The sequence below is a fragment of the Copadichromis virginalis genome, linkage group LG10, assembly GCF_057382275.1.
Source record: "Copadichromis virginalis isolate Kocher_CV1m ecotype Utaka linkage group LG10, C_Virginalis_male_GT1.1, whole genome shotgun sequence".
In the NCBI taxonomy this organism is placed as follows: Eukaryota; Metazoa; Chordata; class Actinopteri; order Cichliformes; family Cichlidae; genus Copadichromis; species Copadichromis virginalis.
This window is the reverse complement of record NC_140627.1, coordinates 1,393,573-1,414,496: the sequence shown is the minus strand read 5'-3', so window position 1 is coordinate 1,414,496 and position 20,924 is coordinate 1,393,573. Positions and strand designations below refer to the sequence as shown.

The following is a 20,924-nucleotide window of genomic DNA, read 5'->3' as shown; positions in this document are numbered from 1 at the left end:
ATCCATGTAAAACCGGTGCTAACTCCGTTAAGTGCTTTTCATTCACACTACGTTGCCAGTACATTTATAGGGAAAGACGGTAACAAGGTAAGAACCAGAATAACGGACTGCACAAACACAACTAATGCAGACGGTTTTGCAATGGTGCACGGTGCGGTTCAGTTAACACTCTAATGACAGTTTGATGGAATCAACTCCCAGCCGTAGTGATCATTGCCACCTGACAGGGAGACGCACGCGTGTAAGTTTTGTAATATGCTGCAAACACTAAGGACAAACCCAACAGAATGATTCAAAGCTGTACTAATATTTAATTTATGAAAGCTACTGTATTCTTTTTATTAGAACTATCAAAAACAAAGGTGTGTTGATACATTAGCACTCAAATGACTGCAATTATGAGTAGACTTGTTCTTAGAGGGGAAAGCAAAGCAGTATTTAATTAAATTCAGATTACTCAATCAGAAATATATTAGCAACAATGATTGATTTATGGAATCACAAATAATATTAATAGGACAGCAACAGTGATCCAGTGTGTTCACTGGGACACTGAGTTGGAACATCTGTGGACCCCCCCACCATGAGCTCCCCCAAAACACATGAACCCCATGTAGGCTCACATGGGGCTCGTAGCAGTTTTGCCTTTTAGGTCCATTTCTGTGGGAAGCCATAGTGGGTTTGCCCACAGAAAACCCTCGATGCCACCCCTGTGGGTTAGACCACACAGGCCGCGTGAGTCTTCTGTGGGCAATGCACTGGAGCCAGCCTGCCCTCCACGGTGCTGCTAACACTGCCTTCACGTGGACAAGGGAGCATGTTTGCTGGGTTCCTACGACAACTTGAAAATGACCCAAAGCACAGCACCAAAATATTCAAGAAATGTTTGGAGAAAAAGAGCTCGGCTAGGATGCTGTCGACAACACACAGGCCAGCAGAGACACCGGACCTGATGGTGAGTCCGATACAGCCCAAACTCTGCACACGGCCATAAACAACCAGAGGAGTCTGTTCAGTGACAGGTTGCTTCTCCCAAAGACAAGAACTAACAGACTTAAAAACTCCTTTGTCCCACACGCCATCAAACTGTTTAACTCCTCTCTGGAGGGGAGAGGGAGGGGAAACAGGAGGACAAAGGAGGGGGGAACAACTAAGCTGAGGTGCCTTTTCACTGTGCAATACTTTTGTTAATATCCAACGGTGCAACAGACTCACAATACTTGAAATGTGCAATTTCCTTGTATTCTTATTCATTCCATTTCTCCCTTTGTATACTCTGGATTTATATATGTGTGTATATGTCATAGTTCTGCTCACATTCTGTGACTTCTGTCGGTGCTGTGCCACTGGAAACCCAATTTCCCGGAGGAATCCACCTGAGGGATTAATAAAGTTTTATCTCATCTCTAATCTAATCTCAAACGTCACCAAACTTGCAGCAGGATTAGCACAGATCTGCAGGGCTGACTAAAGCAGATATTTTATGAATAAAATGAGTTTTTCTTTTTTTAAACTAGAATTTGCTGGCTAACCCTGATCTGTTGAGCAGTGATGCAGTCTGCGCTCAGGTTTTAGTCTGACAGCCCTGCTTTAACACAGCTCAGCTAACATTAGCTCTATTTTGAAATGCTAAATATAACTTATTTTTAATTGCAAATGGTTCAATAAGAAGAAATCAAGTTTCTTTAACTTAATGTTTGTGCAGTTAGACTCTTGCTGATTGCCAGGTGAGTTTTTATAGTCACAGGCAAAGGTCGCATTGATCGTGATCCATGACTAACAAGCTCTAATCAGTTCACCGGTGATTCCAGGTGAACATGTCCGGTGAAACTTCCCTCAAGCTTTCCTGACCTATCGCGTTGCCAACATAACAGCGAGCATCGAGCTGTAGCTGGCAGAGACGCATCAGACAGGGAGAAAATCACAGAATTCAAATTGTGTGATAATTTCACAACTCAGAGACGTCCTGTTTGAGACACACTTTGCTAAAACATAGTGCTGAATAAAAATACTGGAACACTTACAGAAGGCATCAGATTTGGAACAAAATAGGCAGCATGTCACTGGCAGAGAACAAAATCACACCAAAAATTAAACTTTAAGCAGGCTGATGTGGCTCAGCCATGTCTATAGTCCCCACATGGAAATACACTCCTGGCAATCCCACAGTGGATGTCGTCTTGAGGGTTGTACTCCCAAACCTGGAACAAGGCATCAGTGAGCTATTGGGCAGTCTGTGGTGCAGGTCTGAGGAATGGGACGGCTAGTCGATGGAATCAGTGCCCTCGTCGTCCTCAGTGAAGCTGTGGTGCACCAGGACGAACCCACTCACCCACTGCACCATCATATCTGACAAGGAAACAGATTTGAACACTCATGCTGTTAACACGTTTGTGGAACCGCTCATGAAAATGGCTCGCCAGACCATTATTGACCCACTGTCAAACTGGTCGGAGGATGATGCAGGAAGCTTAACATTCAAAGAGTCACCAGACTCGTCCCACCTGTCACTCAGTGTAGACCTGCTCTCACCTGTGAAGAGAACAGCACAGGGTACGCTAAACTGGGAGCTCCCGCTATTGTCGCGGAGCCTGAAACGCCAGCACGCTGAAATGATCAAGTGTTTCCTGCGCTTTGCTGCACTGGGCCCATTTGGTGTACGGTTTAACTGCTCCAATCGTTTTGTAGTTTTGGCTGCAAAACAACTCAAATCCCCCAAATCTAATATTTAAGAAATATTGTACAAAAATATCTGAAGACTGACCTGATCTCAGGAAATTTAGTTCTCATCTGTCCAAATGTTTGCAATCGTTGGTGGATACTGTTTAATATTCCAGGCCGCTGTGAAAACAGGTGAACACTGGAGCAAGCAAAGCTCAAGAACGCAGATAAATATTGAAAAAAAGTCATGTTTTAGAAGAACTCACTACAGGTGACAAGTTTCATAACATGAAAAATATACATCAGTATTTTGTCTTTATACATTAGGCAAAACTGCAATAGTGAGCAGAGTAATGATGAATTTGAATCTTTGAGAGGAAAGAGCGACAAAACAAAACCGGCGTACACGCTGTACACACAAGCACTCAAACGTCCACAAACAAAATCCCAGAAACATTCAGCAGAAAACCAACAAACCAACAAAACCATAAAACAAAGCATGCATAACAATTCCTACCGAGGACGATACAGACGATGGAGAGAGGCGCTGCTAAAAAATAAAACAATATCCGAGGAGGACGACGTGTTTTTATCAGGGTATCAAAAATGAATGTGTACACTCCAAACTAGGGGGGTTATTGCTACACCAAATTGTTACCGAATTATACAGTCGCTGTATACAGTCCCAGTCATACTACAGGTGGTAGTTTCTATATTTGCCTGGTTTTTTGACATTTTTAAGACTTAATCAACGCAGGATGAAGTGGCCGAGCTTTTTATTGGGAGGCACTTTTGAAAAGAAAAGACCAACAAAATTTAGCATGCACAAAAAAAAAAAAGAGGGGGTGTAAGACTGAATATAGAGAGAGCTGCCTGTGATGCTGAGCAATAAAGGACCCAGAGGACAGCTGTGTATTCCTTAGTCACATCATTCACGTCTTGCTGGGACTGAACAAGCTCTTCACAGGTGACATTCCTCCAAACGCATCCGTGTTAACGGCTCCTATGAAAACAATCTAAAGAGAACTAATCCATGCCGGGGCTGAGAGAAGGAAAATGGACAAAAAGAAATGAACCCGCGCTATTTCATTTGGTCTAAATGTCTGGATGGATGGAAAGGGAGCGTATATATTATCCGGTTTAGTCTGTGCTATATACATGTCTTTACAATATCTTCCTGAATGTTGAAGCAGTTCATAGCCTTGAAAAATCTTTTATCATCTTCTGGGTTTTTTTCTTGTTTTCTTTTTTTCAGTTGGCACTTGCTTGGCGATTTTCCGTCAGCCTTGGTAGTCCTTGTTATGTTTCTATTGCAGCCTACAGTAGCCAGTCTGTTCCTGCCAAAATAAAGGAGGACAAGCCTGGCGACAGGGTGGAAGAGTGCAGGAAACAGTGCCGTGTTGATTTTCAATTGGAGACCTGCGGGAAACAACAAATGGCCGGAAAAAACACAAGTTAGGACCACGAGTCGACGACAGGCGACATGCTCAGTACTGTGCAACAGTCTCAAAGCTCGCCTTCATTTCTTTAGATTTGGCGAGGAAAATGGCAAACAGGTGTAGTGAGTTATTGGACCATGTGCAAACATACATGGGATACATCAGGCAAAAAAGGCGACTGAGCAATTTTAATGAACTCATCCTTTGCTCTTTAACACAGCCTGAAATCTCTTCAAATGTGAAGCTTTGTCTAAGCGGCCGTCAGCAGCAGTTCTCCAGGCTGCTACAAACAGCAGCTCTTCTTTGGATGTTCACTGCCTTTCGTTTCATTCTGTCAAGATCAGTTGGACTGTGTGTTTTTCTATCCACACACTGTATCGCCTGTGTTTTAGACGTCACTGCCACCCTGAAACATTAAGCTGCTGCCAGTCAGACACTTTGCACATGGTGCTGCATGGCGGAGCAAAGTCTGCCAGTACTTTGCCTCTTACCTGTAGTTATTTTTATTTAATTTAATAACTGTACAGTACTCTGTTTATAGTAACCATTGTCCTTAATGTAAATCTGTAAGAAAGATTGTGTATGTTTCTGTTCCGTGTCCTGTTTGTTTGTATATGTGTCTTTTTGGCTGCTGTTACAACCAAATTTCCCCTTGTGGGACAATTAAAGGATTATTCTGTTCTATTCTACTTCTGTGTTCATGCTTCAGTTTTGATAGGATCGTCAACATCGTGAGCTGACATGCAACCACGTTGTTTATCTAAGCACGGCACAGACATTCAGAGCCGTGCGTCTGTCCTGACCTCCTCTGTACACACGGAAACGTTGAACCACCAATTTATCATTTGGATTCAAATTTGTCTGGTTCATTGGAAGCAAACTGTTGGCGCCTCAAGACTTTAGCACAGCACGCCATTTATTTATTCATTTGGGGTTTTTTAACGCTTTCATCAAGTGTAAGCAGACAAAACTAGGAGTGCTGCTAATATTTATCCTAAATCTTTTACAGTTGTGAATTTGTTTACCAGTATATTACTATAAACGTTTTTGTTTTGAGCCAACTGAATTGTCTTAATGGAGAATCTGTGGTGGTGCTCTCCAGATTAAGTTTAGGGATGACTGAACAATCCTTACCCTGAAAACATGAAGCCCAGAGCCGTGCTGAGCATCACTCAAACGCAGTCTCTTGGCTTTTTCGTACACAACGGGCAACTTTCCTTTTGAATGCGCCGTGTCTGTCCTCCCGCCATTCTTTCTGCAGGGGGACGTTTACACAAAATGTTAAAATCAGAAAGATTCACTCACGACTGGACTTTTATAGAAATGTTTGGATTGAATAAAAGGACACATGCAAAAGATCTTTACACAGTCAGACTTACTGCAGCATCCACATTGGCTGGCGAGTCACCGTTTGGGTCTGCCAGCATAGAGATAACACTAATCATGATGGTTTCCACAGTGTGGATAGGCAGCCAGCGCTCCTCTGGTTTCTCGTAGCCATATTTGTCCTCCCCAGGCTCGTGTAAAATAGAAATACATACATCGCCGTTCTTGTCAACTGGAGATGAAGAAAGAAAGATTACTAATATTTTGTGAAGTAGAAAATGCTCTCATTGGAAAGTGTGTACGTTGCTTTTCACTGCCTGCTCCTGCTAAGTGGCCAAATGTGTGTGTCCACAAACTTTCCCACTGGTTAGTCCTTATTTTCCTTAGACCTTATTTTAAAGGTCTGAGAAAATAGTTCCCATAGTCAGTGGGATTACTGCTGAGGTCGCACTGGTTCTTGATTTTACTGAATTTTATCTGGCTGCTGTTTACGTGCTCGTGCATCAGTGGCCTTTATGTCTCTGCGTGTGTTTACAGTCTTTGCTGCCACTTTTGAAAAAGAGGCTTTTACCTCCATCAGGATAAACACACCATGTAGTAAAGATGGCAAAATAATTTTAATCAACAGAAGAGTCACAATAAAACTAATAACATGTAACATTAACACAAAGATCATACAGCCTTCATTTCGTAAGCTTAAAAACATTTATAATAACACTGATAGCATGTTTCACCGGTACCTACCGTTAGGGTGCCAAATATCTGTGATAAATTTCATTTTAGGTGGCCTGAGAGGGTAGTCTTTGGGAAAGGTCAGATGAGCTTTAAACACACCACCTTCACTGTGGGGGGAGGGGGAAAGATGAAAAAAATCAGCATGATAGGTACCAAAGTTTAAAAACAAATCCACACAGGCCAAAACTCATCTCAACCCATACACAAGACAGGGAGACTCACTACAGGGTGTCTGGAGGCCCAATGATAAGGACTTCCCATCTGTAGAGATCACTATCCTCGATCAGGCCTGCTGAGAATCCCTCCACTGGGTTTTTGTTCAGCTCTGAATATAAAAAAATCAAAGTCATTCACTATGACATACAGCACACTACCTCCACTACATAACCTACGTGCATTACACTGTTCTTCAGGTGGCTGAGGTGACAACATGAGGGGCTTGAGTGAGAATGAGCATATTGCTCAAACTACTTAGCAGTTCCCACCTATGTTACCAATTTGCCATGAACACCCAACATTGCATCAAGAATGGCAGCGCTCACTGTAAACAACATTTTAAACAACTGTAAATCTGTGCTCATGAGTCGGACTAAATGTCGATTTTTTACATCATAATACATTAAGTGGACTTTGGGATTATCGATCGAGCAGCCGTTTGATAAAACAGTTTAACCTTTTACATAACATGATGGAAGAATTTGTTTTTCTTGATAGGCCAAACAGAAACATTTCAAAGGAGCTGGCTCGGTGAAGTCTGATGCTTACTGATCATTATTTCAAGGCTTATAAGAATCACAAGCATTAATTGTAGACTGCAGATCGTATGAATGTACAACAAAGAAAGGCAGCCTTTTTATCAATGCAATAGCCCTGCGACACGAAATCCGTGGAGCTTTAATTTCCTGAATTAATCTACAACCCTTGCTCCAAAATATGGAGGTTTAGGTCAATTACCGGTCACCTTGAAGGGCAGAATGTGGGGACAAGTATAAAGGTGGACCCAGTGACCCTTACAGTCTCCATGCGAAATTTTCATTTTAAACAAAACCTGAAACACGTCATCAGTGCTACAAACCTAAAACATTATACAGCGCCTGTTCGACGCAGCTACTTTTGAAAGGTCGCTAATTTTAGAGTGGCTAAATATAATTCGCAGCTGACCCTGCTAAAAGAGCGAATTGAGGTAATGCGAGATTAACGTTAGCTTAGCGCGTTGACGCTAACAACAGTGACAGCGGCTAGCGTTAGCCTACAGTTAGCTAGCTGGTTAAACACGTTAATTCTGCGGTGAGTGGTAGGGACATGTTCTAACTACTGAAACTGTACTTACATTTATGCGTAAAATGTCCACTAATATCACACTGATCACGTAACTGCTAAACGTCATGTTAAAAAACGAGAAACACTACTTGGCTCCTCGGTTAAAAATACATGTAAACACATTAAGTCAGTCGAGCCAGCTACAGGCTAACATTAGGCTCAGTGATTTGAGCTAGCCTCGTAATAGAAAGTCGCTGGGACTTCTGACAGCGGCTTTCATCTGCAAACAGGACGCAGTGTCGAAAGGCACACACACAAATCACTTGGTCTCCTGAAACACTGAAGACTTTCATTTACTAAACGAGGGAGGTGTTTGTTTGCTCCCACTGTTGTAATCCCCAGGCAGTTCTTTTGTCATTCGGATCTTAACGTTAATGCAGAATGTTCAAGAAAACAGTTTGCGCCAGCACCACGGTTTCAATCAAAGCCGCGGCACCGCTGTCGTTAGCTCGGCACCCAGCATCAGTTAACATGACGGTTTAATTACCTGCAAGCTGTCTCCGGAGTAACAGCGCTGACTGAGGCTCTGTCATACTTATACCAATGTAATGCAGCTATGTTCGATGTTAATATTTCGCGGTAACAGCGTTAATTTAATGTTCACTTAACAGGACTCTGTTCCTTCTATTTTCCGTTTAGCATTCCCGTCATTATTCTTCTTCGCCGCCTTCCCCTGCCGCTATCGTTTCTTCTTCGTTGATTTGTTTGGGGGAACTTCGCGTCCTCAGTGATGCATTACTCCCACCTTGCGGATAGGGTTTTACTTGCAGTGTTCATATTATTAAGTGTGCCTATGCCAAGAGCAGCGTTGGGGAGTAACGGAATACATGTACCGCCGTTACGTATTTAAAATACAAAATATGAGTAACTGTATTCCGTTACAGTTACCGGTTAAAAAGGTGGTATTCAGAATACAGTTACTTTGTTGAAATAAATGGATTACACTGCGATACTTTCCTGTTTCATTTTGTCGCGGGTCAGGACTGTTTGGGTTTGTTTGACAGCTACGTTCTGTTGTTCCAGGCGGCAGCGTTACGGTTGCCATGGTTACAGGGCGACACGCTCTCTCGCTCTCTCTCTGCGACTGTGTGTTTCCTGGGTGAGAGAGGCCTTTTCGTTGTTGTTGTTGTTGTTGTTGTTGTTGTGCTAAGCTAACAGGCAGAATGCTACAAGCATAGCTCTAAAGAATGTAGCATCATGGGCAGTGTAGTCCGTGTTGCAGGGAGAATGGACTGCCATACACGTTATGTGTCTGTGAGCGCGAGGAGGGAGAAAAAGGGGAGTGGAAAAGTACGAGCTGTCATGGAGGAAAACGGGAGCTGGAAGCATGTAAATATAATAATAACCACTGCAGCCAAGAAGAGAGCCTGACGAGCCCAGTTGTAAGTAAGCTATTAAGACTCGACTGTACACCGTGTTCGTGTTTTCCTCCGAAAACAATAAGCTCCGTTGGAGCCTTTCAACGCCTCTCTCTGTCTCTCGCAAGAAAAGTTGACCCACACAACAAAGTAAAGCTATTTTTCGGCTATGAGCCGACAGGGACTCCGCCGTATTAGTCAGAGGTCCCTTTACTACAGTTTGGAGTCGCGGACCTTCAGTAATAGTAATAAATCACACAGCAATAGTACATTCATGTTGTTGTAAAAAGCATGATAATATATTAAGTAATCCAAAGTATTCAGAATACGTTACTGTCATTGAGTAACGTAACAGAATACGCTACAGAATACATTTTGGGGCATGTATTCTGTATTCTGTAATGGAATACATTTTAAAAGTAACCTTCCCAACCCTGGCCAAGAGGCACACTTATTACTATTCCTCAGATTTATTCTTCTTCTTATTATTATTCCTCAGTTTCCGCCTGAAATTTTACAGTGTAACTCACCCCACAGTTTTGAGACATATTAATATTTAATGCAAATTTTTGCCCATTGAAATGAATGGGAAAGATTTATTTGTGGTGTGTTGGCTCCATCTCTTGGTCCCATTGAAACGAATTTCAAACTTCATTTGTGGTGTGTTGCCTCTCTCCAGTGGTATGTTGGCTGTGGTACGGCCTTGTCTACCCTTATTTGTATTACCGTAATGACGACAATATCAACGGCGCGCACAGCGTCCAGGAACCGTTGAAATTTTTAAGGTTGCGCGAACCATTGAATAGTTATGGTAATCGCAAGGGCGTATGCTTGGTGGAAAACTCCATATCCCACAATTCATAGCACGCCTCTGCTGAGTCAAACAATGGCGACCACCACTTTGTTTTTATATTGCTTTATTAGTGTTTCTAGGCGAGACACGCTCGTTTCATTGTATTCTTATGGTAAATGGCCTGTATTTATATAGCGCTTTACTAGTCCCTAAGGACCCCAAAGCGCTTTACATATCCAGTCATCCACACATTCGCACACTGGTGATGGCAGCTACATTGTAGCCACAGCCACCCTGGGGCGCACTGACAGAGGCGAGGCTGCCGGACACTGGCGCCACCGGGCCCTCTGACCACCACCAGTAGGCAACAGGTGAAGTGTCTTGCCCAAGGACACAACGACCGAGACTGTCCGAGCCGGGGCTCGAACCGGCAACCTTCCGATTACAAGGCGAACCCCTAACTTTTGAGCCACGATCGCCCCATTAAGGTTAGTTAGTAGAGTTGCCAACCATCCCGTGCAAACGGAATGCAAAGACTCGGTGTCTCAGCTAGACTTATTTTTCATTTATATGGGCTGATTATTCATTTATTCGTTTTAGTAACGGTATAAACAGTGAAAGGTGGTGGGTTGTCCAGATGCTGGTCGATGTGGAAAAAATAACTCTGTTGTTTGGTGGTGGCTAACGCGGAGCTACAACAGAGAGCAGCTAGCCACCGGTGTATGACAGAAAGGACATGCGAGAAACCGAGAGATACGAGGCGGCCGCCGAGCGACCGGGCATGGCTTACCTGGCGGTTCTCTGTCTCGTTTCACCCCCTCCTCCTCTCTCTCGCGCGCGCCGCCGGTGAACTGAATTTCAGGTAAGAGGTTATATATATTTTCGTTGTGCTGACGTTTTACAATCAGTTACAATAAGTCGTACTGCGTGCTAGCTAGCATGACAGACTTTCTATACAGCTGGTGCCTGCTGTGTTACTGATGGTGAACTTTATTGTATTCATAAGGTTAGTTTCCAACCGTCCTGTGCAAACAGAATGTCCTGCATTCAGAGAAAATATTACGCGTTTCCTGTTGAGCTGAAAAGGAACACAGTTTTTCCCGGACTTCAGCTACAATGGAAAAAGACACAAAGCTGGAGTTACTCTGTGGTTACCTGCACAGCGGACTCTTCCCCTGTCATTCTCTCGCCTGTTGCAACTTCAGTCATGAAACTGATCAATGATCAGCTGATGGCTGTTCTCTGGTGTTTGTTTATCACCCACTTTGCGCCATAAACAACAGCAGCAGTTTAAGCTTGATCAGCTGCTGTTAGAATTCATTTGATTTTAATTTCTAGTATCAGCTGATGTTTGATGGAGCCACAGCTGTAAAAGCTGCTGGTCGAAACCAGGAGACGTCCTTACTGAATCATCAGAGCTGTGATGGAGAAACAGGTTTACCTTTTAGGTGACAGGAATGAGTTGAAGTTATGAACTGTTTCTGAGAGACAAATAACACCAGGATCCTTTTCTATGTAGCTGACAGCTGGTAACTGTGCAGGGGCAGGTCTAGCAAAGTGTTGCCAGGGGGCAGATAGGGCATTAACAGGGAGAGGGGGGCACAAAGAAATACTTTTCTTTCTTACTCTCATATAAAATATTTAGCTTTTATTAAATAGTTATCTGAATCTTACAACCAAAGTTTGTATAATAATACACGAGATTGGCTGTAGACCATTGTTAATAATTCAGAACACTGTGTAAAAATAACAAAAAGTGAATGCAAAAGTGCACAAATATTTATTTTACGTGTTTGATGTGTGTGGCGGGGCGTGGTCTGCAGTGCCGCTGCAGGGGAGGCGGACCCACCTGAGCGGCATCTGCAATCACGCCTCTCAGGCGTAAAGTCCATGCTGTCTCGGCTGTTGTTTTGGTATGTGTCGGGCTGTGAGATGAAAAGCTACAGCCGGCTGTGTGGGTACACCAACCATGTGTGAAAAGTGGTCCATAAAGTAATGCTACAAAGCGTGTTCATGCAAACATTGTTGGGTCTGCCGTGGTACAATGGGACTTCTGCTCATGAACCTCTGTGCACAGCGTCTGCAAATCGGGGCTGTACGAAGTCACCTCATCTTTACACAAAACTGTAAGCTGTGATCTGTGAGGCGCGAGCGGTGTTTGGTTTTACCATAGTTCATGGTGGAGAATGGCTGCTCTGCTGAGTTTTGCTCTCTGTAGCCGTATGAATGGCAAACTACACTGATTAGCAGCGGCATAGGCACACTTAAATTTTCTTCAGAAATAGAATATTCTTCTTCTTATTGTTGTTGTTGGCGTGATTTTATTTTTCGTGCACTATTGAAATGATCGTATTTCATTTTCACATTTCTCTCAATTGCTTCCAGGGTTTACCTTTTACCCTTGCACCTCCTGTTAATTATACATTATGTTACATTATACATGTAGATAGATACTTTAAAAGTGCCAGAGGTACATAGTGAGGGCTTTTTACTGAGACATAATTTTACTGTGAAAAATGTGAAAAATAAAATTTGAAATTAGGTTAATGAATGTCTGGTATGTAGAAATGAAATAAAGGCAACAGAATGCTGAAACTACAGTGAATCTATTCCTTCTGACAAACCTTCAATCAATAAAAATAAAAATAAAAATACTGCAGGAATTTTGCATCAGGCTTCAACATAGCTTGATATCAATTTCTGATTTTCTTGTTGATAAACACTTTTCAAATAAAAGGTGGAAACAGTAGATTTAAATGGCATTTTATTTTATAAATAAATAATTTTAAGACATTAAGATAAGCAAAGCAGTAAGATGTTCTCATGCTACACTGCATATTGTTAGTGGACATATTTTCTGATCTTAAGAAAAGGTGAAGAAAGCTCTGACACACTGACTGACTTGCAGCCATTTCTCACTGATCTGAAGAGCGAGGCAGGAAGTTGATTTCTAGATAAGAGTCAGCACTTCCAAGCAGAGGGGACCACATATGTGACACATGCTGTACTTGATCTAATGAGATTTGAAAGCAAACAGATGCTTTGGTGACTCCGCAGTTAAATGTAGACGTTCACATTCAGCATGACTGCACCAGTTTCCTGTCAGTAAGCCTGGTGTTTTAGAGCCTTTCAGGCATCCTATTGCTGCCAAAGGCATCGTCTTATTTGTCTTAACCTCAGAAGAAAGAAAGAAAAAGGTTTTACATACTTGAACCCTTTCATGCATAGTGGTCACTACAGTTACAGCTGTTCAAAGGCTGTTTTTGTGTATTTGTGTCAGTGTTGATGGTATACTTGCACATAAACCTCTACATACACATCAGTGTCCACCTAAATGCATAAAGATGATGAACTCTCTCCCTCATACATTAAGAACTGTGGACTCGGTGGTTGTTTTTTAAAAAAAACCCTCAAAACTCACCTTTTTAAAACTGTTTTTGGTTAAATGTTTGCGTGTTTTATATTGTCTGTTTTACCTTTTTATTATTTGTTATCTTATGTGCAGCACTTTGTGATTCTGTCTAGAAAGGTGCTACATAAATACAATCGTGTTTATTTATTTATAATAAAAATACTTCAGAAAAAATCCAGGTTGAGGTCGTCGTCATCATTCATGAAAGGGTTAAAGGTTTTTAATGGCTCATATTATTATTTTTATTATTATTATAATATTATTTCTTTCTTTTTTTTACATGTACATGACCCCAGTGTCAAAGTGAACAGTAGTTTGTAGAGCAGTGGTTTTGATGAGTCACTGGAAACTGAAACTAAAGCGAGTGTTTTCTTTCTGTCAGAAATAACCTCTCAGTCCTGAGATAACAGATGAAATGTAAAGGTTTGATAAGGCAGGTGTTTCCAGAGCAGAGCAGGACCACCTTTTAATCTCTCCTGAAATTGGATGGCAGGTTGCACACGTATAGTTTAGCTACTAACTTAACTGATCCGTTTGCCTTGCTGTCATGTGAGTGTAAGGCTGTGGACGGTGAATCAGACTAGTAAAAAGTCAAATGAGTACATTTATTGCTTTATTTTGTGCTAAGTTTCTTAAAAAAGAAACACAAAGTGGAAAATGTCCATGACGTCTGGCTGGTCTGTGCCATTGCTTCACTAAGACAGATATGTGTGAAACCCTGCATGACCAACCCTCAGTGGGCTGGCCCTGTCGCTAACTTAATATAACTCGAGTCGTCCCAAAACTGAGGTCCCTGTTAGCGTCTTCATGCCTCAGAGCCATTCAGAGTCACATTGTTCTCTCGCAGCTGCACATCTGTAGGAATGAGATAAGAGGATTTAAAGTAAAACCAAACATCAGCAAGTCGGTGAGTCACCTGTAATTCACATTTTGCATGGTTTTAAATACCCGTATGATGGGAACACAGCTGCATTGTAAGATTACAGCTGTGCTGCACGGTGTTGTTTTGGGACAGAAGAGTTCATAAACAATGCTCTTAGTGTTGTCCCTCACCCTGGTTGGGCTGAAATATCTGAGGCGCACTGTTGCAGATGCCAAGGTTACATTTTTATACGCTCCGACTCGCTGTGTCTATTTTCTACATATGCATAAACTTGCTATAATTAAAAGATGCTTTAACCTTTCTGTCGCGGTTTTAAGAACTGGAAAATAAGCTGCATTTAGAGAACAACCTTCTTCTCCTTTCTCTGTTATTTTGACACTGTTGCAAAAATATCTTCTTGGTTGTGTAATTACTTTCTGTCATAAGGGCTGTTTCTAAAGTCTTTCTACAGCTCGCATGAATCAAATTTGCTAAAAGCTGCATCGCTTGAACCTGAAGACAGCGACTTAATGAAAGCAGGACTGTGTGTCTGCACTATATTGTCATTCTCGAGCTCTGTGGAGCATCTGTGCACGAGTTTTAACATTAGGTCATCTCATTCAGCTGAAGGGAGAGCAGCTAGCTATGGAGCCACGGGCATCAGTCACATCCTTCAAGGACATCCCAGTACGCCGATGGAGCCTGCGTTCCAGCTGCAGTCTACCTTATGGCTCTTTTGCAAACAGCCTGGCGTCTCTCGCACCCGATGCTGAGGAGAAACCTGCCATATCGCCCAAGCGCGCCTATGTCACTATGTTTGTGCTTTGCTACGTCAACTTGCTCAACTACATGGAGCGGTACACAATAGCAGGTTGGATGATTTCTTTGTCGATACACACTATTTACTGCTTCCAGTTGGGCAGGGCTTGCACTGAATGGTGTTTCTGGCCTTACAGGCGTCCTTACAGATATTCAAAAATTCTTTGATATAAAGGACAGCACCGCTGGACTTCTGCAGACAGGTATGATGAAGCAGCTTTTTGACAAACACACAGAAGCACTGATGGAGATCAAATTTGTTTTGCTTTTTTCTTTTTAATGTAAGTGCATGGCAGACCCATGTGTCGTCAACTGCACATACAATCTGGCACCTAATTAAGCAGCGCTGTGTTTGGAGCTTTCACTGATCGTTGTGTGTTTACTGTGAACGAATGATGTCATTGAAAAGGAATAACTGATTCCATCAATTTTCAGTTTTCATCTGCAGTTTTCTCCTTTTGGCCCCTCTCTTCGGTTACCTTGGCGACCGCTACAATCGCAAATACATCATGATTGGCGGCTTGAGTGTCTGGCTTTTGACTGCAACCGCCAGCTCTTTTGTCAATGAATCGGTAAGTGAGGAGTATTTTACAAGGAATAACAAAGTAACACAACTTTGCATTGCTACGTGTTCACTTTGCTCCCTGCGTTGTTCTAATTCATCACACGTCTGTTGGAAAGGCTCCTGAATTTCAACATTTGGCTCAGTGTTTGTGGTTCAGGGTAGTTTTCTTACCAAACTCCATCAGCTGAGTCGCACTCTTGTGAGGCAGAAACTGAAAGTCCAAGACGGTTAACCTGCACCCCGTCAGACAATCTGAATTATTAAATTAAAAGAATGAACAATTAGTCTTCATTGGGTTTAAAAAACGTTATTGTCATCTGGCTCTATAGAAACATACAGCTGTGTCATAACCACGCTGACAAATGTTAAGCTGTCGGGTGAGGTTTCATCAGATCGAGACGTCTGAGAAGAAAAGTCGCAAAGCTGGTCTGCACAGGTTACGCAGAGTTTCTGATTTCAACACTGGAAATTCCAGCCCAGCGCTTGACAGCATTTTATAGTCTGTGGTATCAAAGGTTTCAGTGAAGTAAAGTGAGGACGGCACAATAAGTTATTAAGTTAGTCTGAGGTGACCAAACTATGTTGGTGAGGAGGCGCGCTGCGCTCTGTGATCACACTGGAACCCATCAAGCGATTCATTTTTGCATCAGTGCAGCTTTTTCTACAAAACAGTCTGTTTGTGTATTCACATTTGATATCCTTCGAAGTGGTTTAACTACAGGGGGAGAGACTCCTCCATCACATTCAGCTGTAGTTTTGACAGGCGCAGAGTTAAGAGGGAGTTTCAGGGAGTGGGAGCTGTGACACTCAGTGGGGTCTGAGATCATTTCCCCATGTTTGTGTTGAAAATGCATCAGAGGTTTGTTGTACCTTATCTGCAGACTGATTGTGCTGATGACTCTCCGTGCATGTAACCATGTGCGCTTGACAGAAAACATGTTGAATGTCTTTGATGTTTTTGTCTATGCAGCAATTCTGGCTTCTCGCCCTGCTGCGAGGCTTGGTCGGGACCGGAGAAGCCAGCTATTCCACCGTCGCTCCGACCATCATAAGCGATCTCTTTACTGGGGGCAAAAGGAGCATCATGATCTGCATCTTCTACATCTTTATCCCTGTCGGAAGGTAAACAGGTGTTTTTCTTTTTGCACGCTTTAACAGTTTCATTCAAATGATGCGCTGCTGCTGCTGCGCTGCTGCACGGCTGAAAGTGTTGCTGAATGTTGGGTGGATGTTTGGTAGGTTTCTCCTCACCACAGTTGTTTCGTGTGCAGAGCTGGTGTTGCAATGAGTGGTGACACAGCAGTGACTCTAGATTTAGGTTTCCGTACGTTATCGCCCGTCTTAATCTCTCACTTGTTAAGATGTCATATGGCGATATGAGCTTGTTTGTGCATCATGATCACACTATTGCGTGTTTGCAGCGGTCTTGGGTATATAACAGGGCGTGGCTTTGCATCTCTCACAGGGGACTGGCACTGGGCTCTGAGGGTGAGAACATTTTTCTTATTCACGATGCAGAAGTGCGATTTGATTCAAAGTGATGCTGGATTATTTGGCTCTGTTCTCAGATCACACCCATCATGGGCGCAGTGGGACTCATTTTGATGATCGTTTTGTGCCCCAACCCGCCGAGAGGTGCTGCAGAAACCCACGGAGAGGGTGTGACTGAGCAGAGCTCTTACTTGGAGGATGTCAAATATCTTCTGAAGAAGTACGATTTATATTTTGCCCTTGCAAGCGTGAAAAAACCCAAACAAATGGTGTTTGCTTCTAAACAATCTTGTCTTCCTGGTTCTCTGACCTCAGTAAAAGTTACGTGTGGTCATCGTTGGGAGTGACGGCCCTGGCCTTCCTCACCGGGGCGCTGGCTTTCTGGCTGCCGAACTTTTTGTCCCGAGCTCGTGTCTATCAGAAACTCAGCGACAAACCAGGTGACTCCTCGGACAGGTATAGCATGACCTTTTCCCCACGTCGCTTACTTGCTCCAGCCTGAATCGGTGCAGTTTTGACCGTACTGTGTGCTCTCTTCTGCTTCCTGTGCAGTTACATCTTTGGTGCTGTAACGGTGGCCACGGGCATTCTGGGCGGGGCTCTCGGCACTAGTTTATCCAGACGGTTTAGAGACAAGGTGCCAAATGCTGATCCACTCATCTGCGCCGTGGGCATGCTTGGATCAGTGCCGTGCCTCTTTATCACCATCTTTGTGGCATCAGCAAGCATTCCCGCCACTTACGTAAGACAGACTTTGGAGCTATCCTCTGGCTGAGTATACCTCGAGGTGGTGACGTTGTTGGTTAGTCACTGAAGGCACAGCTTTAGGGCAAACTGTGATATTTAGGACAACATTAAGAAGACTGAGCATCCTTTAATGGTTCATCTGGCAAAATTCTCTTCAGATGGTTTCTGCTGGTGGACTTGTAGTGATGCAACATGCAGCAATAGGTCCAAACGTCGAAGAAAGCCTCCTTTTTCTTCTTTCATTTAAATTCTAGTCACAATGTCAAAGGTTCACATTCAGAGTAGAGAAGTTAAAGGCATCGGTTGAAATAAAACATCGTGAGCACCTGTTATGACTGAAACATGAAAGCAGCAGTGACTGTTTGTCTTGAACGTTTCAGGTGTTCATTTTCTTGGGCGAGCTGCTGCTCTCGTTGAACTGGGCGGTCTTGGCTGACATACTGCTGGTGAGCATTAACTCTGACAGTAAAAACCTCAAAGTGTCGGCTCAAATGTGACACGCCCCTTTTGCTCGTGCTTCTCGCTTCAGTATGTTGTCGTACCAACAAGGAGGGCGACAGCGGAGGCTCTGCAGATTACAGTCGGACATCTGCTGGGTGATGCTGGGAGCCCTTACTTATTAGGAGTGGTAAGAAAGTAAGCTTTAGGAGATCATCTCTGATTCTGTCACTGACCACTAACACCGATTTCATACCTGCACTGGTGTAGATCTCTGATGCTATATACCCAGGTAGCCCCGACAGGAACTTTGACAGTTTGAAGTACAGCCTGCTGCTCTGCCCCGTGGTCGGGATTGTCGGGGGAGTGTTTTTCGTCGTTACTGCCGTCTACATTGCTGAAGACAGGAAAGCAGTGCAGCAGCTGCTTGGAGGTAATAAAACACAAAAGACACAAACACCAAAAACTAAATGTTGAAGCGGCTTCCGAGTGTTAATTTGTGCAAGGACGCACAAAAAGTTGTCATTTCTTTTGTAACATGCATGCTTGTGCCCGTGTGTCTGAACAGTGGTCCTCTGTTCAAGCTCTAACTTCAGACAGCTCCTGTCCTCACACAGTTACAAACACATCCCCCTCATCTGCACACATGCTCCAATAACACTCTGGTGCTCTGGCAACTCAGAGGAAGAACTGGGCCACAGCTGATAAAGGACACATCGTGATCCTCGTTTGTCTCATCCTTTCCTTTCTGCGGCGCTGCTAAAGGCTCAAACAGCCGACTGAGTAGCTCTGCTGTGGTTCTACGTCTCAGATCCTTCACCAACCAGTGCGGCTTGCTTAATTTAGCATTTTTCAAACGTGTGTGTGTGTGTGTGTTTCGTTACCAGAGGAACCCCAACCACCGCAGCATCCTGCACCTGAGCCCTCGGTGGAGCTGAGCAACAGGGGAAATGTGTAACGTCTTGCAAAACGAGTCATGCAATGAATGTTAAGTTATGAGGCCCTGTTACACAGACGAACGGCTTTCAGTCTGTGCAGTGTTTAACACCATTTTTAAACGAGAGTCCGTTTCCGTTTTCACCTCAGTGTAATCTCACAGGAGAAGTTTGTCTTTTAAAATGGTCACATTGTTACCTCACAGCTCTCTGCAGTAGACTTGAAACGTGAATGCAGTTGTATTTTTCACTCTAAATGTTGTTGGTTATATTTCTATTAAATTTTCAAGCAAAACCTGCTCTCGAGTGTTGCTGAGTTACTCGCGCGTGCTTCAGTCTGCCGGTCGAACTAAAATAATAAGCTGACACTAAAATCTCAGTATTTCAAAGAAGACGTGTCTTTGACAATACTTCCAAGGATCATCACTGAAGTGACTCACTTATTTTTAATGCAAAAGAGGAGCATGTGTGGTTTGTACGGTGAAGCTTAGCTGCTCAATTCTGTCTACTGACCAGCAGGGGGCGACTTGATCTGACAAAGTGAAAATGATATAAAAGTATAGAGTGTTGTCTGTGTTATTAAGTACCACGAGTGTCTTGTGTTGTTTCTCGGTCAGAGTCGACCCTCATCTGGTTTAAAGAAGAAAAGCACCAACAACACGGTGACAGGCACAATGCTCAAACCAAGATGATGACAGGCCATCATTTATATACAGTTTGATAGTATGGTCCAGAGGAGGAATAAGTGGACGAGTGGTTCAATGAAGGAAAGAAGCAGAAAACAAAACTCTGTCATAAAGTATTTTCTTTTTCTATAAATAGAAAATACTTGGATGCCTTTCAGAGAAAATGCTTCTGTCTGACATGAAGCAGGAGCCTGAACTTGGTGTTCTGTTAGGCCGTTATCCATCTAGTTTTATGTTCTTGATGACTGATGATGATATGACTCCTTTTGCTGACGCTCATCTGTGGAAGAGCTCCAAAAACGTGCCCAAGTATTCACAGCGAGTATCGTCACATTAACCTTGACTATCCTAACCAACGAGCAGCTGCTCCTCCAGAGATGAGACCATAAAATAAGCACATGATGGATTTAAAGATGGAGGAACAACATCCAGGCTGAATGCAAAAATACTGGGACAGCTTTGGTTGTTTAACAAAAAGCTTTCCAGTGTTTGTCCACTAGATGGCACCTCTGCATTATTCTTAAAAACGCTCCCAGGAGGGAGTCTCCTCCATCAGTGGGGCAGTATGGATTTAGCAGATGTTCACTGAGACCTCGTGGACCTGGCGTGGAAGTGTTCATGTCTGAGCGCACACAGTGAGCAGTTTTGCTGTACTGATGCAACTGTGGGTAAATAAGCCTGTTGTTGGGAAACCATTTGTAAGTCTGTGTCACCCAGCCTGGCAAAGTTTCCTTTAAGGCTGATATAATCATACTGACAATGTGAATTAAGAGCAAACAAAGAGCCCTGGGCACCGACCAGGTAAGCAAACTGGTCAGATTCCACAGCATGTCAAACCCAACAATGCACAGGACCCCAACACGTCTGTTGCTCGGGACCACAGGACACCTTCAATGTCCCCTCTCCATCTCAACAAGCACCTGCTGTTTGGTCCCACAAGAGGGCGCTACACAACAATAGTTTTAATGGTTCTGATGATGCAGCTGGTCGTGTATATGTGCAAATACACAGTTCAGGAGTGTAATACAAACCCACACACCTAATGGACATACATACATACAGGTTATCGATATATATAAATAAATATAAAAACATATTTTTCATCCCCGACCAGTCGCAGCAGATGGCCCCGCCCCTCCCTGATCCTGGTTCTGCTGGAGGTCTCTTCCTGTTTTCCTTCCCACTGTCACCAAATGCTTGTTCATAGGGAGCCTTCAGCTGACAGTTGTGATTTCATGCTATATAAATTGAGTTGGGCTGAGTTGAGTTGAAGCCGCCGTGCTGCAGCCTTCCTGTGTGGAGTTAGCACTATGTGTGCATGCATTCTCCCCGGCTAC

At 43.3% G+C, this 20,924-nt stretch overlaps 2 protein-coding genes across 7 annotated transcripts; one reads left to right on the top strand and one right to left on the bottom strand.

Moving 5' to 3' along the window:
- Positions 1-50: 50 nt before the first annotated feature.
- Positions 51-19,200, top strand: spns3 (SPNS lysolipid transporter 3, sphingosine-1-phosphate (putative)). 6 transcript variants are annotated; one of them, XM_085469389.1, is made up of 13 exons: positions 51-87; positions 14,531-14,777; positions 14,863-14,928; positions 15,161-15,297; positions 16,261-16,412; positions 16,712-16,778; positions 16,859-17,001; positions 17,097-17,237; positions 17,334-17,523; positions 17,909-17,974; positions 18,058-18,156; positions 18,237-18,399; positions 18,854-19,200. In XM_085469389.1, the coding sequence occupies exons 2-13, from the start codon at positions 14,552-14,554 to the stop codon at positions 18,922-18,924; spliced, it is 1,521 nt and encodes a 506-aa protein (XP_085325515.1). In that variant the 5' UTR covers positions 51-87; positions 14,531-14,551; the 3' UTR covers positions 18,925-19,200. The 6 variants fall into 6 exon arrangements, with proteins under 6 accessions (XP_085325515.1, XP_085325516.1, XP_085325512.1 ...); XM_085469390.1 differs by lacking the exon at positions 51-87 and adding an exon at positions 7,224-7,448; XM_085469386.1 differs by lacking the exon at positions 51-87 and adding an exon at positions 8,599-8,863.
- ube2g1a (ubiquitin-conjugating enzyme E2G 1a (UBC7 homolog, yeast)) lies at positions 2,892-8,246 on the bottom strand. The gene is made up of 6 exons (XM_085469393.1): positions 7,969-8,246; positions 6,384-6,486; positions 6,171-6,268; positions 5,480-5,658; positions 5,235-5,355; positions 2,892-4,080 (listed from the first exon to the last, which is right to left on the bottom strand). Exons 1-5 carry the CDS (start codon positions 8,012-8,014, stop codon positions 5,269-5,271), a joined length of 513 nt encoding a protein of 170 aa, XP_085325519.1. The 5' UTR covers positions 8,015-8,246; the 3' UTR covers positions 2,892-4,080; positions 5,235-5,268.
- Positions 19,201-20,924: the final 1,724 nt, after the last annotated feature.